This window comes from Lycium barbarum, chromosome 3 (assembly GCF_019175385.1).
Source record: "Lycium barbarum isolate Lr01 chromosome 3, ASM1917538v2, whole genome shotgun sequence".
Lineage (NCBI taxonomy): Eukaryota > Viridiplantae > Streptophyta > Magnoliopsida > Solanales > Solanaceae > Lycium > Lycium barbarum.
Genome location: NC_083339.1, coordinates 134,029,212 through 134,051,739, shown reverse-complemented (window position 1 = coordinate 134,051,739; position 22,528 = coordinate 134,029,212). Strand labels below are relative to the sequence as shown.

Genomic DNA, 22,528 nt, shown 5'->3' with positions numbered 1-22,528 from the left:
TCCCTTAATGAAGTGTGTATCCGTCGGTACTGATCGTCCCCACTTCTTTCCTTATTTTTAGAACATCACTGCGGTTGACTACACGTCTTTGAATTACTTTAAACTATACATCTATCATTAGTGGAAGTTACAATAGTTGTTACTTATTTTATTAGGATTTATGGTGCTATGTACAAACCCACAAGTTTCACCCTTACGTCCATGAGTTACTATAAAAAAAAAAGAAACAGGCTTTTGCAGTATATGACACATTGAGTGCCTTTAAAGCTAGATCTGAAGGAAGTATTAGAAACAAATTAGAGTTGTGGTTAGTTAAATAGAATATTCCCTTTTTTATTTATCCACATCTGCTGCTACTTTATGCTACATTTCAGCTTCCCGAGGACTATATAAAGTAGCAGGGAGGGAGTGAAAATGAGTAGCAATAAGATAGACGCCATGGAAAATAATGAGAAAACAACAAGTTTTAGAGATGATGATAGTGAGAAAGAGCCTGAAATTAACTACAGAGGAGTGAAGGCCATGCCATTTATTATAGGTAAGCAAACTTTGCTTGTTTCTTATCTTGGTTAGTGAGTTACTACATTAAACAAAGTTAACAATTGATAATGAGTTGCTTCATATGTTGTTTGCAGGAAATGAAACCTTTGAAAAACTTGGAGCAATTGGCACACTTTCCAACCTGTTGATTTATCTCACATCAGTTTTCAACATGAGCCACATCTCCGCCACAACTCTGATCAATGTCTTTAATGGAACCACCAATTTTGCCACTTTGCTTGGAGCTTTCCTCTCTGATACTTACTTTGGTCGTTACAAAACACTGGGATTTTCATCCATTACTTCATTTCTGGTACTAATTATACCACCACTTCTTGAAATTTTGAAGGAAGAAAATATTAATCTTGAAGTACTGATACACTTGTTTCTTGTTTGAAGGGGCTGTTTGTGATAGCATTAACAGCAGTATTCAAGAAGCTACATCCTCCTCACTGTGATTCGAAAGATATCAGCCAATGCATAGGACCAACAGGGTGGCAAATGGCATTCTTGTTGAGTGGATTTGGGCTACTGATCATAGGTGCAGCTGGGATTAGGCCATGTAACTTAGCTTTTGGTGCAGACCAATTCAATCCCAAGACAGAATCTGGCAAAAGGGGTATTAATAGTTTCTTCAACTGGTACTTTTTCACCTTAACATTTGCTCAAATGGTGTCTGTTACACTCGTGGTTTACGTGCAATCCGACATTAGCTGGTCCATAGGATTAGCCATTCCTGCAATCTTCATGTTGATTTCATGTTTCCTCTTCTTTGGGGGCACTAAAATTTATGTCAAAGTGAAACCAGAGGGCAGCCCATTGACAAGTGTAGCCCAGGTTCTTGTGGTTTCTATCAAGAAAAGAAGGCTAAAATTGCCAGAGCAACCATGGAAATCTCTGTTCAATTATACTCCTCGCAAGTCTATCAATTCCAAGCTTCCTTACACTCATCAATTCAGGTAACAGATAGGAGCAAATCTATTATAAATTTAATATTATTTTATTACTCTCTATGTCCCAATATACGTGATACTTTTCACTTTCCTTGAGTCAATTCGACTAAACTTTGAAGTTAAATTGGATTAGATTAACTCAATATTTTAATATTAAAATTTATACATTTGAAAACTACATGGAAAGTACTATAAGTCGCAACTTTTCTCATATCAATTTGATGAAAAAAATACATCTTAAAATGTTAGTCAAAGTTCATGCAGTTTGAATCTCAGAAACGAAACGTATCACATGGATTGTGACAGAGGGAGCATTACATTATATCCTCAAGTTAATTAATTTGATTCAGCATCTTGATTTCTCATTGGATTGATACAGAGAGGCATTCCTCATGAAGTATGTCTTGAATATTCGACAGGTCACTTGTTAGTACTTTGCATATTGCATGTTTATTAGGTATTCATTAGGTATGACTACTCTTAATAGTGACTGTTGTATGTCTCCATTAGTTTAATTACTAGTACTAAACTTATGGATTTGGTTCAGATACCTAGCCAAATGACACCGACACTCTAGTCTGATTAATTATTTGTATCAGTGCAGTTAAGATTATCTTAGATATACCTATCCCCTTTAAGGCTGTGACCTTGGCCTGAAAATTGAACATAACGACTATATATATTTATTTATTTTGAGGTTTAATAACTTTATTTTTTCCTGTTAGTATGTTAGGATGGAATGCAGAAAAGCATGGGTTATCAGCATTTAGTTAAACCTGATTTCTTTAGATAGTTTCATGTTCCATTTTATACGAGTTACCAGAATCATTTGTCATCAAACCACAACTTTTTCATATACAGAATACTTTAATCTCTTTCAATTTGGCACTGAAATATTATTAAATTGGTTAAATTATATTATCCTCTCTCGAAGACAGTCATCAGAAATGGCCTTGATCAATTATGTCATCAGCAAAATATGTGAAAATTCCGATGCTTTATCATCCCCATTTAGCTGACTCAGTGTGAAAACCATGATGTAGTGTTGGTGCCAATTTCTCAACTATCCATTATTCACATAGGGTTAACTACAAAACTAAAACAGAATCTTGTGACTCTCAGAGTCACTTAACCAATACGCATCACATGGTAGGGCCCTGTATTTACAGGTGTCAGATCAGAAAAGAAAAAAGGACCATAGCCTAAAAGATATTTCATGATATTGGGTACAAGCACTAGGAGGAAAGTTGTCTTTTAGGAAATTGGTCCATCTCTTATAAAATAAAGACTATAAAGTAAATACACCAGAGAAGTATATAGGGAGAAACTGATTGTATATTTCAATTCTACATATGACCACTATTTATAAGGAAAAATATATGCTTGATGGCCAAGCCATTTAAGATAATAGCTTCGGGGTCACGTAGTCTTGGTGGCCAAGTATATTGGTACCCAAGTAACTTAATGGACAAACATACTCATAACACTCCCCCTTGGATGTTCATTAATTAGATGATGTGTCTCGTTAAAACCTTATTAGAAAAACCCTCTAGGAAAAAGTCCTAATAAAGGAAAAAGAGTACACATATCTAGTAATACGCTTTGAGAGTTGCCTCATTAAAAACCTTACTAGGAAAAATCTAATAGGACAAAATCATGGTTAAGGAAAAAAGAGTACAACGTGTATTTACTCCCCCTGACGAAGACCAAAATTCACATGTCGGAGTCTTCGCATTCCAATCTTGAATATCATCTTCTCAAGAGTTGAAGTTGGCAAAGATTGGTGAACAAATCTGCAGGATTGTCACTTGAACGGATTTGTTGCACATCAATATCACCTTTCTTCTGGAGATCATGTGTGAAGAATAACTTTCGTGAAATGTGCTTCGTTCTACCTCCTTTTATGAAGCCTTCCTTTAATTAAGTTATGCATGCAGCATTGTCTTCATTTAATACTGTGGGTATTTTTGTGTCACACTTCAAGCCACATCTTTCTCTGATGAAATGTATCGCTGATCTGAACCACACACATTCTCTACTTGCTTCATGAATAACTATTATCTCAGCATGATTCAAATAAGTAGCAACAATGGAATGCTTTATAGATCGCCATGATATAGCAGTACCTCTGCATGTAAGTAGATAGCCTGCTTGAGATCGAGCTTTATGTGGATCAGATAAATAACCTGCATCTGCATAACCAAGAAGATCTGTACTACCATTGTTAGTATAAAACAGACCCATATCGCTAGTTCTCTTCAGATATCGCAATATATGCTTAACTTCGTTCCAAAGTCTTCGTGTAGGAGAAGAGCTATATCTTGCTAGCAAATTAACAGAGAATGCTATGTCAGGGCTTGTAGTGTTAGCAAGATACATAGGTACACCAATTGCACTAAGATAAGGTACTTCAGGACCAAGAAGCTCTTCATTTTCTTCCTGAAATCGGAACGGATCTTTACTTACTTCAAGTGAGCGAACAACCATTGCAGTACTTAAAGAATGCGCATTGTCCATGTAAAATTGTTTTAAAACTTTTTCGGTATAAGCAGATTGATGGATAAAGATCCTGTCTGCTAAATGTTTAACCTGCAAACCAAGACAAAGTTTTGTTTTTCCGAGATCTTTCATCTCAAATTCTTTCTTTAAATATTCAATCGCCTTTTGGAGCTCTTTTGGAGTTCCAATTAGGTTTATGTCATCAACATAAACAAAAGTATAACAAACTCTGATTTTGTTTTCTTAATAAAAACACATGGACAAATGACATCATTTATATAACCTTCATTTATCAAGTACTCACTGAGGCGATTATACCACATGCGCCCTGATTGTTTTAAACCATATAATGATCTTTGTAATCTGATTGAAACATCTCCCGAGACTTTGAACTAATTGCTTCAGGCATTTTAAATCATTCAGAAATTTTAATATAAATTTCATCAAGTAAGCCATATATGCTGTGACAGCATCAATCGATATAAATAGTGTGACATCTTTTGATGTTTGGACTGCTGGTCCAATAAATTTTACGTTTACCAAGTGCATTATTTTACTTGATAATTATTTCTACGTCAGCATGCTTTAAGAGACATATTTTAGATCCTCATAATCTTATACAATATTGGGTGCTATATTGTATCAAAAATATCGGCCACAAGATATCATTTTGAATCGGTTCGCAATTCGACATAACTTACTGAGATCTCATCACTTCATTATTTTCAGGTACCTGAACCTCTCTAAGGTTTCATGAAGTGTTATGTCGTAAGCTCTTCGAGAGCACATTGCCTCCTTATTATGATCATTTGCTCTTCCCTTTTTCAAGGGTTATTACATTTGGAACCGATTGGTCTACCATGCTCCATGCATGTTGTAGACTTTGTCCTTCAAGGACATTAGGAGCATTTTGCAAATGAAATATGAAATAGTCGGGTCAGCAAATGCTTCCAGCATTTGACTTGAATTATCGAGGATCATACTGATGATAATTCACAACATATTTCTTAGCTTCATATTATCTCCCCCTTATGTTAGAAAAACTAACACATAGCCTCATTTTCTTTAGGAAATCCATCTGTGTGTATCATGGTATATCAATTAATCATATACCGCACATCAAAAGCTATAAGATGGAAATATCTAGTTCCTGATTCTGAACCAATTATGAGGGGAGAATTTATCATAATTTATTGGTCTGAAGCAGACAAGTGTCGTTGTATGCAATATATCATATCTCAGACCAACATTTGAAGCTCTGTTCTCATAAGCAATGGTTTAGCTATATTATGGAGGCATCCAATGCCAAACCAGCTTACATATAAGTCAGCATTATCAAGATGAATTGTCTTGATTACATAATATGAAAATTGTCCTTCCAACTTAATTATTTTGAGCAAGCAACTTCGTAAATGTCAAACTATCAGTTGACAATAAACGTACATGTGACCGTCTCATAGATACATCTATTTAAGACATCACATCGCAGGTGAAGGGGCCCATATTCACCTTTTATATTTTCTAGAATTTTAGGGATTCAGTCCCAATATTAGCTGATGTAATCAACTTATCATGAGAACAAGCAACACAATCAAATTCTTGAAGAATCTTCTAGTTCTTTAATATATTTTGAATACTCAATTAGCACATTAGATTTAAATCAGGACGACTAAAATGGTCTTGTCAACTGATAAAATTATATGTACCCGTAAACTTCAAGTTTACCATGACGAGTGTTATTTATTTTAGTAAACTTCTGGTTTATTATTGCATGAGATTTTCTGTCATAAACTTCTGGTTTATTGTGACATGTGATCTATCATGCTCGAGTAACGTTTCATATACGTATTTCTTACCCGTAGTAACTTAAAGATATTCAATATTCCAATCATTTGTAGTCTCAATATAATAACCAATTTTATTGCTAGTAAACTTCAAGTTTACTATAATTTGTGTTCCGATCGTACTGATTACGATCTAGGACAACTGATGCTTCATATATATCCTCTTCGAGAGACTTTAATTTATAATCAGATACTATTTGAACACTGCTAGTGTCATGATACTTATAGATAAACAATTAGCTCTTCTGGAGCCCTTGATCATTAGTTTCCACTTCCAAATATTTTTTTAGATACTTCTGATATCGAAAGAAAATTTGGCTAGACACTACTGGTGTTATGAAGAAAAACAGTAATCAAATGGAACTTTAAAGACAATTTTAAACTGTAAATTATGAAAGTAAACGTCAAGCTCCAAACTTTTGTATTTCAAATATCTCCTTCAAGGAGATTAACCATTAAGATTTGAATATTTTGTATCAAAAGCGGCAACCACATAGTAATCACATCCTTCAGGAAGAGATACATTTAGTGTTTATTCCTTCAAGAAAATCAATAACAACTAACCATAATGTATCAATGTGGTTATAATAGAAAGTATTCTATTTTGCTCCCTTTTGCCTCAGAATGATACTTTAATAAAATTATTCTAGATGTTCTACGTACGACAAGTACGTGTTGCAATGCCTTAATTTCATACCACAAAAATAATGTGTATATCCTTTGTTATTTTATCTCTCTAGGAGATATGTCGTGGTATTTCTCATTCACTTGAAACCTGATTATTCAAATGTGCTTGCAATACGACGTTAATCAGTAGCTCATTATTTTGCTCGGGCACAAGAAGACATTGCTTTAGAATATTTCTCAGATATTGTACCAGTTCTTCCTGCTTCAGGAGTGAAGTTTAAAGTTTTACTGCTTCGGGAGTAAAGTTAGCTTTTACTACTCCGGGAGTTGATTTCATAGTCTTACTATTTCGGGAGTAGAGCTCAAAGTTTACTACTTCGGGAGTAGAGTTCAAAGTTCTACTACTTCGGGAGTAGGGTTCAAAGTTTAGTACTTCGAGAGTAAAGATACAATATTCAGAATATTTTCTTCTCAATTATTCTACCTCTTCTGGAAATGAGTCGTGATAACTTCACAACCAAACATACGTCGTAGTTATAAGCTTTACTAAATATTATCACATTTACTTCAAGGAATGGATCTATATTTTTAGCTTTTATCAAAAGTTCTCATTCTTCTATTCAGGGAATGGAAGTTATAAGCTTTACTAAATATTATCACATTCACTTCAGGGAATGGATCTATATTTTTAGCTTTTATCAAAAGTTCTCATTCTTCAAGAATAGAACACAATCATTTGAACGTGTCTTAAGCATATCAAATCGTGATAGCTTAGAACCTCTTTTAAGATATTGCCACTTAAGGAGCAAATCGAGGCATTCATATGATGTAGAGAATTTTCCTCTAAACACATCATCAATTGTAGCCACAACAATACATAGAAAATATTATCACTTCCGGTGATCATATATTTCTTGCAAACTCTCATTTACCCATTAAGGGATATGAAATTAACATCATAATGACTCTTTACATTATTGTTCTCCAGGAATAAATTTAAGGCATAAATAATCCAGAGCTAATTAGGTTCCCATGGATCAAACGAACTCAACGAGTTGTACAATTAGTAGCAAACTCGTGATAGCCATATATACTCCTTGTGAGGCCATCTTTATCATAAGCCATAACAAAGCCTTCCAAAATGAATTTAAAATAATACAGAGACTTACCTGCATCACTACAACCTTACGTATAGATCAATGACTTCCTTGGTACGTTGGATTCTGAGCCTTGGAATTTCATAATGTTAACCAACTATTGCAAGGAAATAATCACATGTACATAGGACATATACTACTTACGGTAATTTCTAGTAATACAATTTCCATGATTAACAAGAATTGGTACGTATAATAGTTGCTAGAAAACCTTTATGCTACTCATTATAATGAAAATACTTGACCCTTTGACAAGTAGTAAGATAAGTAATAATCTTTTAAAGTAAATACTCAAAATGGCAGTCTCGTGCTGATAACGTGTTATAAAATAAAAACTATAAAGTAAATACACCAGAGAGAAGTATATAGGGAGAAACTATTGTTTATTTCAATTCTACATATGGCCACTATTTATAAGGAAAAATATATGCTTGATGGCCAAGCCATTTAAGATAACAGCTTGGTGGCCAAGTATATTGGTGCCCAAGTAACTTAATGGACAAACATACTCATAAAACCATCAATTTACTCAAAACTCTCAAAGCACATGTAGTTATTTAGAAAAGCCACATTAGTTGACGTAACTTGATCTCTAATGGTAGATTGTGTACTTTTTGTGTCTATATTGTGATCTTAACCAATTAATTTTTCTGTGTTTTAAGGTTTCTTGACAAGGCTGCAATAGTGACACCAGAAGACCAAATAAAATCAGATGGATCAGCAGCCAATCCATGGAACCTATGCAGTATGCAGCAAGTGCAAGAAGCTAAATGTGTTGTAAGGATAATTCCTATTTGGGCTGCAGCAATTGTATACCATATTGCAATAATTCAGCAGCAACAATTTGTTGTCTACCAAGCCCTTCAATCAAACAGACACCTTGGCAACAGCAACTTCCAAATTCCAGCCGCAACTTACACTATTTTCTCCATGTTAAGTCTCACTCTTTGGATACCCATATATGACCGTATCGTCGTCCCATTACTCCGAAGAATCACTGGAAAAGAAGGTGGCATAACTATCCTTCAAAGAATGGGATTTGGTATATTCCTAACTGTTCTATCATCCCTCGTATCTGCATTCATCGAGGAACGAAGGAGAAAACTGGTTTTCACAAATCCAGCATTAGGGCTACATTCAGAAAGAGGATTGGTTTCTTCCATGTCAGCTCTATGGTTGGTTCCTCAGCTATCCTTAGCAGGACTTGCAGAGGCATTTTGTGCCATTGGACAAGTGGAATTCTACTACAAGCAGTTTCCAGAAAATATGAGAAGTATCGCGGGGGCTTTCTTGTTCTTGGGAATGGCTGCTTCCAGTTACTTGAATAGTTTCTTGATCTCTATAGTGCACCACACAACAGGAAAGGCGAAAACCGGTAACTGGCTACCGGAAGACCTTAACAAGGGGAAATTGGATTACTTCTATTTCTTGATTGCAGCATTGGGGATCCTTAATGTTGTTTACTTCATAATATGTGCTAGGTGGTACAAGTACAAGGGAAGTGATGACACCAGCAGCATTACATTGGAAATGGAAAGGAAAAACGTTGAGAAACACTTCGTATGACATAAATTTAAGGATAAAACCAGCTGAATAGCATGTTATACCAATTGTTAACAGCCATTTGGGTTGAAAGTTGTAATAGAAAAGCTAAGAACAAAATAGCCTCCATTAATATCACTTCTAATAAAATTTAAATGGGAGGAAGCGTGTGGAAGAGCTTATTGTCATAGTAATAGTAGTAGCTTTTAGCCACAGCCTCTTTGGATTCTCCAATTGATAAACTATTTATGAAAGAATTTCTCAATGGACAACTCAAGTCAAGCTGCAGGGTGGACTAATTTTATTTCTTTCCTCAACTAGCTTGATAATTACAAAAAAAAAAACTTTCACTTTTAGTTTCAATGGAAAACTTTACATATACATTCTCTTGGCTCGAACAGCCAAACGTATTTTCTTAACTTAGAGAGTGAAAGCAACTCATCTCACGAAATCAGTGCATCTACCCCTGTGATTTCCAGAAACGGAACAGGCTAAGGGCATATAATAAAGTTAAGCGAAAACTAAAAAGAAGAGGAAAAAGGAGAAGGAAAACAGAACTTAGCCAAGAACCTATCAAGCTGAAGAATGAAAGCCAACAAAAGAAGTGGACACAATGCTCTGCTTATTATATGAAGCCAAGAAACGAAGGGAAACAAGTACAGCATATAGTGGATGCGAAACAACAAAATATAATTAGAAAAAAACTTTTACGAATATAGACAACAAATACTGGCATCACTTGATGTTCATCATTCTGGGTCACTACAACATCTACAGGAGCTATGGGACATGAAGGCAGGAAACGGCAAAATAAGAACATCAATAATATTACTCTGCTAATCTATAATGCACTACTATGAACATGCTGTTTCAAAGGTAACTCACTATAACATTTTGATGTTTTCACTCCCAACACAACACCAGTTCAATTACACACCTCCTGAGCAGATTTTCCCTTTAAACGGTGTATGCCTGCTGGATTGTCTCAATGTCAAGACCCTTCAACTTCACCACTGATTCAACATGACCTTTCAGTGTATGCAACTCACGCAGCCTGCAATTGAAAATTTCAGCTTTGAGGTGTAGAATAAGTGCTCAGCATAGCTAAGAAATTTTAATAGAACAAAGTTAAAGTAATAACTGCAGAGAAAAGTTAAGCCATAACTGACCTTGCAATTTCAGCTCTCTTCTTCGCTTCCTCAGCCAACTGGTTAAGCTCATTGAAATTGGTAGTTTCGCTAAATATTTTAGGGTCTGGAACTTGGAGCCCATGAAGGGTTCGCTGTGCATGTGCCCATTGAAGCTCGCGTTGTTCTTTTCCAAAATCCTTCTTCCGGGTGAAAGCAATCTGCAGAGAAATAAAAATTAAAGAGACACGTCAAATACCAACAAGATAATAATAGGAATAGGAGACAGGAATGGCTCTTAAGCATCTCTTTATTCTTCCCAGTTCATACCCTGTTCTCAATAACAAGATCCCAGGCCTTCCCACTGAGAGCATAACGGATGAGGAACTTGATAATATCTAGTGGGATATAGAACACAATATTGTAAAGCCAGATAACTCCAGCCCAACCCCAGCCAATTCCTTCAATTGCAGCAAAGCTCCAATTCGCATAAACAGCAATCAAAGTGGCAACCTGTGCATATTTAGTTCCCATATATTAGATGTCCATGAAGTTAAGAAAGCTTTGAGAGAACAAATAAGCAGCAGATGGCTCACCAGTTGAGCAATCAAAAAAGCGACCACTAACAACAACCCAGGGCGCTCCACGAACGACCAACTTCGAGATCTTGTGACAAATATCAGGGCCTGACTGATAGTGCTTACTTGAAGGTAAATTGCAGAGGCGAGCTTCCTAAAATCATCAGTTGCTGTTTTCTCAAGTGTTGATACCCCAAATACTCGCTAGAAATTCACCGAATTAAGTCAGAAATAAAACTACGAGTGGGCCAACATTAACACCATACTTCAACATCTAAATACTCCGAACAGCAAATACAGAGACTTATATAATTGTTCATAAGATAAGGTAGCCAGTAAATGTGTGTTGCATGTCTTCATATTGCTTTGAATCTCTCCTCCATACACTTAATTAAATTAGACAGAAGATATATCGTCTATTCATATGTACTAGAAAGGTCATTTGAATCTGCTATATAAATGTCCATTCGAAAACAATTAGAAGGGTAACTAAATTTGGAGCAGTCAACAATTAGGAAGGCCTGCAATCACATCATCCCTCATAACATAACAACAATTTTAATGTAGACGATATAGGTTGCTCACCGGGAAGAAATCTGTTTTGTATGCTGCCCAAAAGAAAATGACTGTCATCATTGCCAAGTAGCCACCAAGAACAACTCCAGTAGTAAAAATCTCAGCCAGTTTCCAGCTATCAGGCAGAGGAGATGGTTTGACCCTATCCTTCGATATTGTCATAATGGTACCTGATATTTCCAACGTTTGGTAGTTAGATGTCCACAACACTGAGTAAAAACTTGAGCAGAAACTAACAGTGATACACAGATGAGATATTAAACCAGAGAGGTGCTACACATAGTTAAAGACACAACCACAACAAAATTAGGCTAATAATATTTCAGTTTAAGCTTACCCCATATTAGAGGTCAATATCAAAAACTTTAAAGGCTTAAGCATCAGATATATTTCTGATAGTAAAAAGACTAACCATCATTAAGAATTGCAATGATAAGCACCATGAAAGGGGGAAAGTCAAACTTCCAGATCAGAGCCAGAAGCATAAAACCAAGCTGTGACATTGAATTAACAAAAAGAGTCAGAAGTGTACAGACGCATTTGACCCTGAAACATAAGATAGACAAGATAAAAGAATGAAGCAGTTGCAAATAACTTACCACAATACGGATTGTGATGGAAACAGCATATATCTGCCAATGCAAAAAATACATAATCGCATGAGTTATCCATATCATAGCTAAAAGACAGATTAAGAGCATTTAACTCATTTCAAAATTCAAGGCATTGTCCTTAGTTAACAATTTTATCTTAAATTTCTGAACCAATCCCAAAATGAAAAAAGAATACCGTGTAGTTTTTCATCCTTTGAAAGATTGCTCGACTGGTCAAAACAGCACTGATGATGACACTAAGACCAGGTTCAGTAAGGACAATATCAGAAGCACTACGAGCCGCATCAGTGGCATCATCAACAGCAATCCCGATATCAGCTTTTTTAAGAGCAGGCGCATCATTGACTCCATCACCAGTCATACCACAGATATGTTTCCTAGCTTGCAAGCGCTTTACTATCTCATATTTGTGCTCTATAGCAATGACCAAGACATGGTATCAGCGAAGGCCAATCGTCTTTTTAACCAAAGTTCTATACTGAAGAGCACAACTAGATATGCAAAAGAGTGATTCAAAAAATAAATACCAGGGAAAACACCAGCAAAACCATCAGCCTTCTCTATAAGTTCATCAATTGGTAAAGCAGAGATTGATTCATCCTTAGTCTGTCCCAATAGAGCAGATGAAGGATACATATTTGTACCCATTCCCAGGCGGCGTCCAGTTTCTTTTCCAATTGCCAGTTGATCCCCTATAAAAGTACAAACGCTAAGCCATTAAGCATCAAATAAGCGTGCAATTTTTTTTTTAAGTCGAGGGTCAATCGGAAACAGCCTCCCTACCCAGGTAGGGGTAAGGCTGCGTACATCTTACCCTCCCCAGACCCCACTATTGTGGGATTACACTGGGTAGTGACCAACCAACACTAATATGCACAATCTCTTCCAATTAATTACATCTCAGCATTTCTACAATGGAAAGCAATATAAAAAGATACAAGTTGATGGTCAAAATTATTAGTGTTTAAGATTCAACAATGAGAGATTGAAGAGATTCTTATTGACATATTAAAATGAAATGGCAAGATACAGGTAGCATCATTACACTTTCAAGCAGCCACAGGACAAAATAGTGCCTACTCTATCAATCCAACTCTTACTCATTGTTCTCTCTCCTCACCCAAAATAAAATAACATAAAAAGAAAAATAAAACGACAGCAAGTCAGCATTTAACTTTCCCAAGGCAGAATCAGGAGTAGTATCTATAGATCAAAATCTGTCAATCATGCTATCCAACCAAGGATTCGTATAAGAGTTTACTACCATATTAATTTAGTCACAACTTGGAAATCTCATCTCATATAATACACCATTTCCTCTAACTCTTTCTCTCTAGCCCCAGGGGAGGGGCAGTAAGAATCCATAGCCGTCAATACCAATTGCCAACAACACATTGAATGAGATTGTCTAATATGAGAAACCACATAATACCTGTGATCATTTTGACATTTACTCCGAGGTTTAAAGCCCTCCTTATAGTCTCAGCACTGTCGTGCCTAGGTGGATCAAACAAAGGTAGGAGACCAATGAACTGCCATGGACCCCCAGCGCTCTCCTTTCTTCCCTCTGGAACTTCCTGCATGGAAAATTGGAAAACATGCATAATCAAATAGATAAAACCTTTTGTTCGCAGCAAGCATAGGACTTGGGCATAAAGAGAATTGATCACTAGTCTCCTCTCCTGGAGGCATTCCGTTATTATAACCCAAAGTTGTGGATTTGGTCTATCCAATTTATATATAGAAGTGATGAGATCTGGAGATGATAAAAGAAAATGAAAGTACCTGATATGCCACACCAAGCGAACGCAAGCCCCGCTCGGCAAACTTATCAATCACCGCATGAACTCTACGTTCTATATCTGACTTGTTGTGTGCAAGATTTAGAATCTGAATACATATTGCAGCTGTGGATTAGAACATGCAAACAAAGGTAAAACAGCAAAGAAGGACTGCATTGTGTGATAACTAAAGTACCTGCTCCGGTGCACCTTTGCTGACCCTATGCATTTTTCCCTCACCATCAAGATAAGTAAGTGCTGTTCGTTTATCAGTTGGATTGAAAGGAAGGAAGTGTATTTCACGAATGCCAGCACGTGCCTATATTAATGGCAACTGTTAAAGCAATCTCCGGGTTGGGGTGCACACATAAATCATAAGGTCACACAGTGGTAAAAGTTACCTCTTTTGGGTCAGCCAACATCCCAACAATAGCAGTATCAATCGCATCCTGGTTCTCAATTCGAGAGGCTCGAGCTGCCATTAGAACTACAGTGTCTGCATCAACACCTTTGGCAAATACCTGAACAATTAACAAGAACAAACCAAAAAGAAAATCACAGCTCTACTAGTGGAATAAGTACACGAGCAATCACGCATTGGACTAAACTCTTTAATTCTCACCTCAATAAGGGCTTTGTCAACACTCAGCTTGTTCAGTGTTAGGGTTCCTGTCTTGTCACTGCATAAAACATCCATGCCAGCCATCTCCTCTATAGCCGTCATTCTTTTCGTAATGGCCCCCTGTATAGTTAAAAATTGATCAAATAAGCATTCACATAGCAGAAGGGCCCCACAACAATAGCTCAAAAATTCAAGAGATGGTAATATTAACAAACCTGTTGAGCAAGACGATGAGAACCAATTGCCATCGTGACTGAGAGAACAGTTGGCATGGCAATTGGAATCCCACCAATGAGAAGCACAAGAAGATTGTCTATCCCGGGACGGTATTTGCGGTGTTGGATAGGGTACATCACAATAATCTCTATTATCATCCCTACTGCAATTGAACAGATGCAGAAGTTTCCTATAGCAGTCAAAACCTGACGATAACCATAAACATCATTTGTAATGTAAGATTTCATAAAAGTCAGATAATCAAGATCATTTGCATGGATTAGCAGAGAAAAGACACTACTTGCCTTCTGAAAGTGTCCCACTTGGTTTGTACTGTCAACAAGGTGAGCTGCCTTCCCAAAAAATGTATGAACCCCTGTAGCAATCACAAGAGCTTCTATCTCTCCCTGCTTACACGTGGAACCAGAGTAGACACCATCTCCAGGACCTTTTGTTACAGGAAGAGATTCGCCAGTCAAAGCAGACTGCAAGTTGAGAGAAAAGTATAGTGGCATTATCAGGAAAAAGGTAGATTGAATGCAGATACTGCATGCGATCATAAACTTTAATCACCTGATCAATTTTGAGCGGATCACCCTCGAGAAGACGAGCATCAGCTGGAACGATATCTCCCAGTTTAATACTGATTATGTCCCCAGGCACTAGAACAGCAGCATCTTCCTCGTCCCATTTTCCATCTCGAAGAACCTCCACAAAGACAGGTGCAAACATTCAAACAACTCAGAACAAAAACTCTAACTAAATATATTCATGAATTTCTGTTTGTAAGACAACAAGGTCTATTTACAGTCAAATGGAAACAGGAGAAAGAGATTATGTCTAGTACCTTGGCTTTTGGAGCAAGCCGAGCCATCAGCGCAGCTGCTGCATTTCCAGCATTGTTCTCCTCGATAAAACTAATTGTTGAGTTGATTATGAGCAATGTGATGATACCCACAAAATCCTGCCAATCCGGTGGCTTTCCCTAGAAGAGTCCAAATGTGCTTGCACTGAGTTTACAGGAACCAGCAAAAAAAAAAAAAAAAAGAATAGAATTGTAATTCAAAATGCGAGTTCTTACTCCTCCATTTGCCAAAGCAATTGCCATGATAGCAGCAGCCTCCATAACCCATGAGAGAGGGTTCCACATAAAACCCAAAAATTTCAAGAATTTGCTCTCCTGTAATACACCAATAAAGAATTACTCCCTACCTCTAACAATAAGCAAAGGAAACAACATCGTAAGCATTTACTGCAGTCCAGCTTTGGTAGGTAACAAACACCATAAATCAAAAACCATTTTCTATATAAGGAACTAAAGCTATCAATGAGCAAATTGACATCAATACACTTCTTTTTCAGCCTTAGTGAAACTAATACAAACTGATGAACAAACAGAAAAACAAAGGAAAAAAGACCAGTACTTGCCAGTGAAAGCATTACAAACAAATAAAATTCAGGAGAAATAACTAAAGAAAATGAAAGGTTGGAGCACAATTGCAGTTAAAAGACGAAAAGTTAGCAAAGGATAAGTAAACACCTTCTTCTCCTCAAGCTTGTTGTACCCAAAAATGGCCAACCTTTCTTGAGCAGCAGTAGCAGTAAGTCCATCTTTGGTACATCTCAAATTCTCAAAAACTTCCTCAATGGGTATATTTTCCTGCAAAATAAAAAAAAAAACATCAAGAAACAAAAATAGCAAGTCCCCCAAAAAAAATTAATTCTCAAAAACATTACCAAATCAACAGTTTCCTTTAAGACAGCATCTAGCACTTCAGGCTTCTCAGACATCTTCCTTAAACTTAGTTGTTTCCCCTTTGTTAACACTGTCTCAGATCAGTAGCACCATAAATAGAATTCACTAAAGCAACATAATTTGGTAAAGTTAGGCAGAAAAGAGGGGAACCAAGAACAAAAAGATTGGATTTTTTTAGTAGAGAAGTTGGATTTTATAAAAAACCGAAGTGTCACCAAAACTACTAATCCTAGGTAGATAGAGTGGTAAACACTTACAAATACTATCTGTTCTTCTGTATTTCTTTTCTTTATGTTTCGTATTTAAGATTTTAGACGGTTAAATTTCTTAATTTTTATCTTGAATCCATATATAAATTTATACATTTTTTAAAATGAAATTTATATATTTTAAAATTATATAAAAGTTATAATAAATGACAATAAATATAATATTTAAAAGAATTATAAAAAAAATTATTTATTATAAATGACAATAAATATAATATTTAAAAGATTTATAAAAAGGTTATTTAACTCTTAAAATCTGAACAACCTCACATAAATTGAAACAGAGGGAGTTTGTTCTCACTTAAATTTTGATTTATATTGCAAGACTTCTTCTATTTCTCTTTTTCTTTTTTTTTTGGGTTTCGCATCAGCATTACTTTTATTACAAAACTTTATGAAAAATTACACTGAGATAAAATTTATTTTTTATGTATATATAGTAGATGTTGAACTCTCTTGGCTTCTCCGTGTGTTTATTTATTTATATTTTTGAACCCCGTTAATAAAAATTCTGACTCCGCTACTGCTTTATATCCAGCCAATATTTAACATACTATTAATAACTTTTAATTGCTATGATATGAATATAAGATTTAATTTGATAAGAACATCCAATCAAAGTGTAGCTTTAAAAAATGTAAATATTATAGCTAATAAAATGTAGTCGAACATTATGAGCCCGTTTGGATTGTCTTATAAATTGCTTATAAGCTGTTTTCAACTTTTTTGAGTGTTTGGCTGGCTAGCTTAAAGTCATTTTGTGCTTAAAATAAGCTCAAAAAAATAATTTGGCCCATTTGACTTAGCTTATCTAAAGCAGCTTATAAGCTGAAAACAGCTTATAAGCAAAAAAAAAAAAAAGTTAGACTACCCAACTTATTTTTTTTAACTTATAAGTTGTTTGTAGCTTATAGGCATAAGCCCATCCAGGCTCTATGAACCATTTTAAGAGAAAAATGTAGTGCTAATTTCGAAACATTTTAAAATATTAAATTAATGATTAACAATTAATTTGATTAGAGAAAAGTTAATCAAAGTTTAAATAAGTGATTATGAATGTTTAAGATCTTTAAAGTTTTATAAAATAATAATACTAGTAAAATGGTGTTAATTATGTTAAAATATTTTAAAATTAAATAAACGGATATATTATAAGTTAGAACTTGGGAGTACTTCTTATTTGTTTTTTTCTTTTGCCTTTATTTCTTTAGTACAATTAAAGCAAATATCTGAAATCTTGAACGAAATAAGTGTTACGCCTGTTCTTGGGGCTCGAGCCGACCTATTTTCCACTCCATCCATATTTTTCAAAATTCTGAAATAAATATGGTGGTCCACATTTGAAATTTTGTTATTGTGTAAGATTTTGCTCATGAATGAAAAAGTGAACTAATTGCAATTGCGTACCTGCCCTGGTAGAATTAAAAAGGAATATGAATTGTTAGGTAGAACGAAATAAGTGTTAGTCAGGTTCATGTGGCACCCACAATTTAAAACTATTTTCTTTTAGGAAAAAATGACAATAATATTCTCCAGTACATGAAATTTTGATATATAGTCACATGGCATTACCTAATTATACCTACTACAGAAGGGATTTCGCCTCGACAAAATAATAGGTAACGTGGGAATCAGTTCTTGCATATGCCTCTAAATTTTAAACTTACTGATTGAATCAAAGGCTAAATCAATAAACCAAATTACAGAAGCTCCGTTTATTTATTTATCATATTTAAAAGACCAAAGGATATTCTAGTCTTATGCTTACTGGCAAATCGAAAAATCGGCGAAACAACAGAGATTTAATATGTCAGAATCAGAATTAAAATACAGTTATTTTCTTGTGGTAGAGCAGAAGAGTACAGTTTGACCACTTCTTGTTGCCTGACCAAACAATCAACAAATCAATTACTGTCCTTTTCCTAAAATTTTGCCACCTTCGGACCATTAGATGATGCAGTTTGTGTTATTAAAAATCTTAAAAATTGAATTCATCTAATTTAAATTTCTTATTCACCTTTGCTTCGGAGTATATGTCACTATATAAATGTGGTGAAAAAAATAGTTTCCGTTCTTTTCTCCGGGGTTGTTTTCGTGATGCACATCTACCTCTAGCATGGGCAGAGCCACCTTAGGCGAAGGATGGTTAGGAGCACACCCTTTAACGGAAAATTACGCGGTGTACATACGTTAAATGTTAGCTATTATGAGTATATATTTAATTTTGCACACCCTTAACAGGAGTGAGAAGAAAATTCGCACACCCCCATCAAATTTTTAGCTTCGCCACTGACCTCTAGGTTGGCTAACTGAAGTCGAGTTTAAATTTTATGCATTGTAATTGAAAAAGAATATTTACATTATTATAGCACATATAAAACTATTACCAATAATTTTTTATTATGAATGTTATTTAATAACTTGATAAAGGTAGTAATTTACGTACTTCTTATTGAAGTCCTACAATGACAGCGTAGAAATATTTACACATTTAACCTTAATCCTACTAGCTAGGTTGACAACAAAGACACTCTTCTTTTCTTTCTTTCTTTCTTTTTTTTTTCCCAGCAAATTTAGTTCTCAATCATTGGTGCCAATGTCTGACAAAAAAGAAATAATTAATCTTGATGTTATTGGAATACAAAATATTAAACACCAAAGAGGATTATAGTTGAAACATAATAACTCTTTATGCCGCCTAACTGGAGAACTGTTTTAGTCAGTCACAACACTGAATCATAAAATTTTAGAGACAGAATCAAAGATACATGCATCCCAAATTGCTCTTTTCCTAGACATGCTATGATATCTACCTTTATGAGCCGATTTCTAACAACTTTATGCTGCAAGCTACTCCCTCTCTGTCCCAAAAAGTTTATTCTTTTTTTTTTTTAAGTCTGTTCTAAAAAAGTAAAATTTTCATAAACAGCTACCTTTTAATTCTTTCTAACAATCTATAACTACATATTCTATATTTACAATTCGTAACTAGATGACCCTATATTTATCTAATAGTCGGGTATACAAAAATATAGCATAAATATAGCGGAAAGCCGGAAATACAGACGCGAGTCTAACTGACAGTGCTATATTTATGAAAACAAAATTTGTTTCAATTTAAATTAGAATCGATTCTATTGTTCCCTGATTCATGCAAATATCCTCCCATTCCATATCTGATTCCATATCTCATTCAAACAGCTAACAAATTCAAAAAAAAAAATTGAATTCAAACATTACAATCATATTTTTAACCAAAAATAAAAAGGTTCAAAAACCTTTGAAAAATAACAATATCAAACCAGTGAACAGAACTTGATTATCACGACGAATATATATTTGATTTCATCAAGTTGAGTTCATAATTGAGGTAACGATTTTTTCACTGCAAACTTTTTTTTTTTGTTCGTCTTTTCTGAAATTGTTTCAGCTAAATTGAATATAACACATTGTTGTATTCGAAAACAACAGGATAATGACAAGCGTAACTGCGTTGATCCGTCATTCTGGTTTTTGGAACGATCAGAACTGTTTTGTGAATTACAAAATTGATGTTGTTGTATTCATTGATAATTGCAATTACGATGAGTTAGTTTGTACGATTACAAATCAATTAGGCGTGGATACTGTTAGGAAAACTATTTCAATAAAATATACTGTTGAAGGCGATTTTCAACCAATTGAAATACACAACGATATGGGAGTTCGTGTGTACGTTGAGCTTAAGAGAGAAAATAGAGTTTTGGGGATGTATCCAATGTGCGTTAGTATTCATGATTTGGATGTTGAGGATGGTGCAACTGGTAATCGTATTATTGGAGATGATGTGCTGCAAATTGGATATAGCGAGAATCGGGATGATATGAAAGTTTGTGATTCTACAGTAAACGCTGTTGTTTTGTTTGGGAATGATAACAATTTGGTAATTTCGAAACCGGAAGCGAAAGGAGTTTTTGTCGATCAAATTTACCAGGATAAGGAAACTTTGAAAATTGCGATGACGAAATACGCAATTCGTGAAAGATTCAATTTCAAAACAGAGAGATCGGATGCTATAAGGTATGATTTTCTAAATGTATTCTGGTAACAGAAAGTGCAGATGTATTTTTGTTATATTTGTACTGTATTAAGATGATTTGTTAACTTATTTAGCACACTGTTAATTTTAAAAATGTTTGATGCAATATATTCTGATATATTTTTTGTATATTTATACTGTATTTAATTGATTCAATATGTACTATTTGCATTGTATTATGTAGCTACACTCTGGCATGTTGGTCGTCGGAATGTAAATGGAAATTCAGAGCGTCGAGAATTGGGGATTCTGAAATGTTCAGGGTTAGAGCTTTCGATGACGAACATACATGTCCGTTGAAGGACAAGGTGTATTCACAAAGGCAAGCAATAAGTTGGTTTATTGGAGAAACGGTTGTGAAGGCGAAAATAACTAACCATAAAAGGAAGGTCACACCTGGGGATATAATAGACGATGTTAAGAATGAATTCGGCGTAGATGTTTCTTATATGATGGCATGGAGAGCTAGAGAGAAGGCTATAAAAGATTTCAGAGGTGATCCAGCTGATTCATACAAGAAGTTGTCGGCATATATATACATACTTGATAAAACGTATCCTGGATCGCTCGTTAAAATGCATAAATCACCAGAAAATGAGTTTATGTATTTGTTTGTAGCACTCAAAGCATTCATAAAGGGATTCGAGTGTTGTAGACCAATAGTTGTAGTGGATGGTGCACACCTTAAATCAACGTATAATGGTACATTTGTGTCGGCAAGTACTTTGGATGGAGCAGGTATGTGTAATTCTATTCTATGAATGTTTTTTTTTTATAAATACAACATTATGCTTATTGATTTGCAAATAAAGCTGCTAAAAACATACTCTGGATGTATTGCTGGTGTTAATTTGTGAATATTATACGTTGAAATACACTGTAAATATGAGGTAAATATATTGTAAATATATACTGTTGTTTTATAAATGATGGTGCTAAAAATACAGTGTGAGATCAAATTCAGTTGAAGTATGTGTTGAAAATATTATAAATATATACTGATTTTTGTAGGTAATATCCTACCACTAGCGTATGGTGTGATAGATTCTGAGAATAATAAGTTGTGTCCGACGGACATGAAAGCATAATACACGCAGTTTCTAAGGTGTATCCTACTGTTCCTCATTTGGCTTGTATATGGAATTTGTGGAAAAATGTGACAAAGCAATACACAACAAAAAGTGAGGTGCTGAGTCCTATATTTTATTCACTAGCGAAAGCATACAGCCAGGATGAGTTCGATAAATTGATGGAGAAGATTGGAAATGTTGATATTCGGGTAAAACGATACCTAGAAGATGCTGGAAGAGATAAATGGTCTAGGCTTTATTCACCTGTTAATAGAGGATGGACAATGACTTCGAATATAGCCGAATGTATTAATGGAAAACTGGTTGCTGCAAGAGAGTTACATATTTTTGATTTCCTTGAAGAAGTGAGGAAGATGTTTGGTAGATGGAATTGCACAAATAGAAAAAATGGTACCTACACATTCACAACACTGATGAGGCGGCATCAAGAGATGTTGTCGATCAACGAGTACAAATCAATACGAATGAAAGTATCTTTGTTTGCAACACAAAAATTTAATCTATATTTTACCATATGTAATGTATATTTATATATATTCCCAATATGGTAAAACTGCTCAGGTAATGCTTGTTTATTTGTTAAATGGTTCTCAGGTTGAAGCGTCAACTGAATATGTTTACACAGTGAATGATGGACCGAGGCGTTTCATAATAGATT

At 35.0% G+C, this 22,528-nt stretch overlaps 2 protein-coding genes across 2 annotated transcripts; one reads left to right on the top strand and one right to left on the bottom strand.

Moving 5' to 3' along the window:
• Positions 1–194: 194 nt before the first annotated feature.
• LOC132632690 (protein NRT1/ PTR FAMILY 2.11-like) lies at positions 195–9,337 on the top strand. The gene is made up of 4 exons (XM_060348730.1): positions 195–538; positions 636–853; positions 940–1,499; positions 8,283–9,337. Exons 1-4 carry the CDS (start codon positions 415–417, stop codon positions 9,184–9,186), a joined length of 1,806 nt encoding a protein of 601 aa, XP_060204713.1. The 5' UTR covers positions 195–414; the 3' UTR covers positions 9,187–9,337.
• A 430-nt stretch (positions 9,338–9,767) lies between these two features.
• LOC132632689 (plasma membrane ATPase 1) lies at positions 9,768–16,678 on the bottom strand. Its single transcript, XM_060348729.1, has 21 exons — positions 16,414–16,678; positions 16,217–16,336; positions 15,758–15,856; positions 15,524–15,661; positions 15,250–15,384; positions 14,982–15,161; positions 14,676–14,882; positions 14,461–14,580; positions 14,240–14,359; positions 14,035–14,157; positions 13,843–13,947; positions 13,490–13,634; positions 12,585–12,749; positions 12,233–12,471; positions 12,043–12,075; positions 11,856–11,937; positions 11,453–11,613; positions 10,886–11,071; positions 10,620–10,802; positions 10,332–10,510; positions 9,768–10,216 (listed from the first exon to the last, which is right to left on the bottom strand). Exons 1-21 carry the CDS (start codon positions 16,465–16,467, stop codon positions 10,120–10,122), a joined length of 2,871 nt encoding a protein of 956 aa, XP_060204712.1. The 5' UTR covers positions 16,468–16,678; the 3' UTR covers positions 9,768–10,119.
• Positions 16,679–22,528: the final 5,850 nt, after the last annotated feature.

Bases quoted from the DNA above. Each gene is read 5' to 3' on its own strand.
- LOC132632690 (XM_060348730.1), top strand. From the start codon at position 415: ATGAGTAGCAATAAGATAGACGCCATGGAAAATAATGAGAAAACAACA. The intron at 539-635 runs GTAAGCAAACTT...TGTTGTTTGCAG, and splicing joins GGCCATGCCATTTATTATAG to GAAATGAAACCTTTGAAAAA. The intron at 854-939 runs GTACTAATTATA...TCTTGTTTGAAG, and splicing joins CATCCATTACTTCATTTCTG to GGGCTGTTTGTGATAGCATT.
- LOC132632689 (XM_060348729.1), bottom strand. From the start codon at position 16,467: ATGTCTGAGAAGCCTGAAGTGCTAGATGCTGTCTTAAAGGAAACTGTT. The intron at 15,662-15,757 runs GTAAGAACTCGC...GGACTCTTCTAG, and splicing joins TTGCTTTGGCAAATGGAGGA to GGAAAGCCACCGGATTGGCA. The intron at 11,072-11,452 runs GTGAGCAACCTA...GTGAATTTCTAG, and splicing joins ACAAAACAGATTTCTTCCCG to CGAGTATTTGGGGTATCAAC.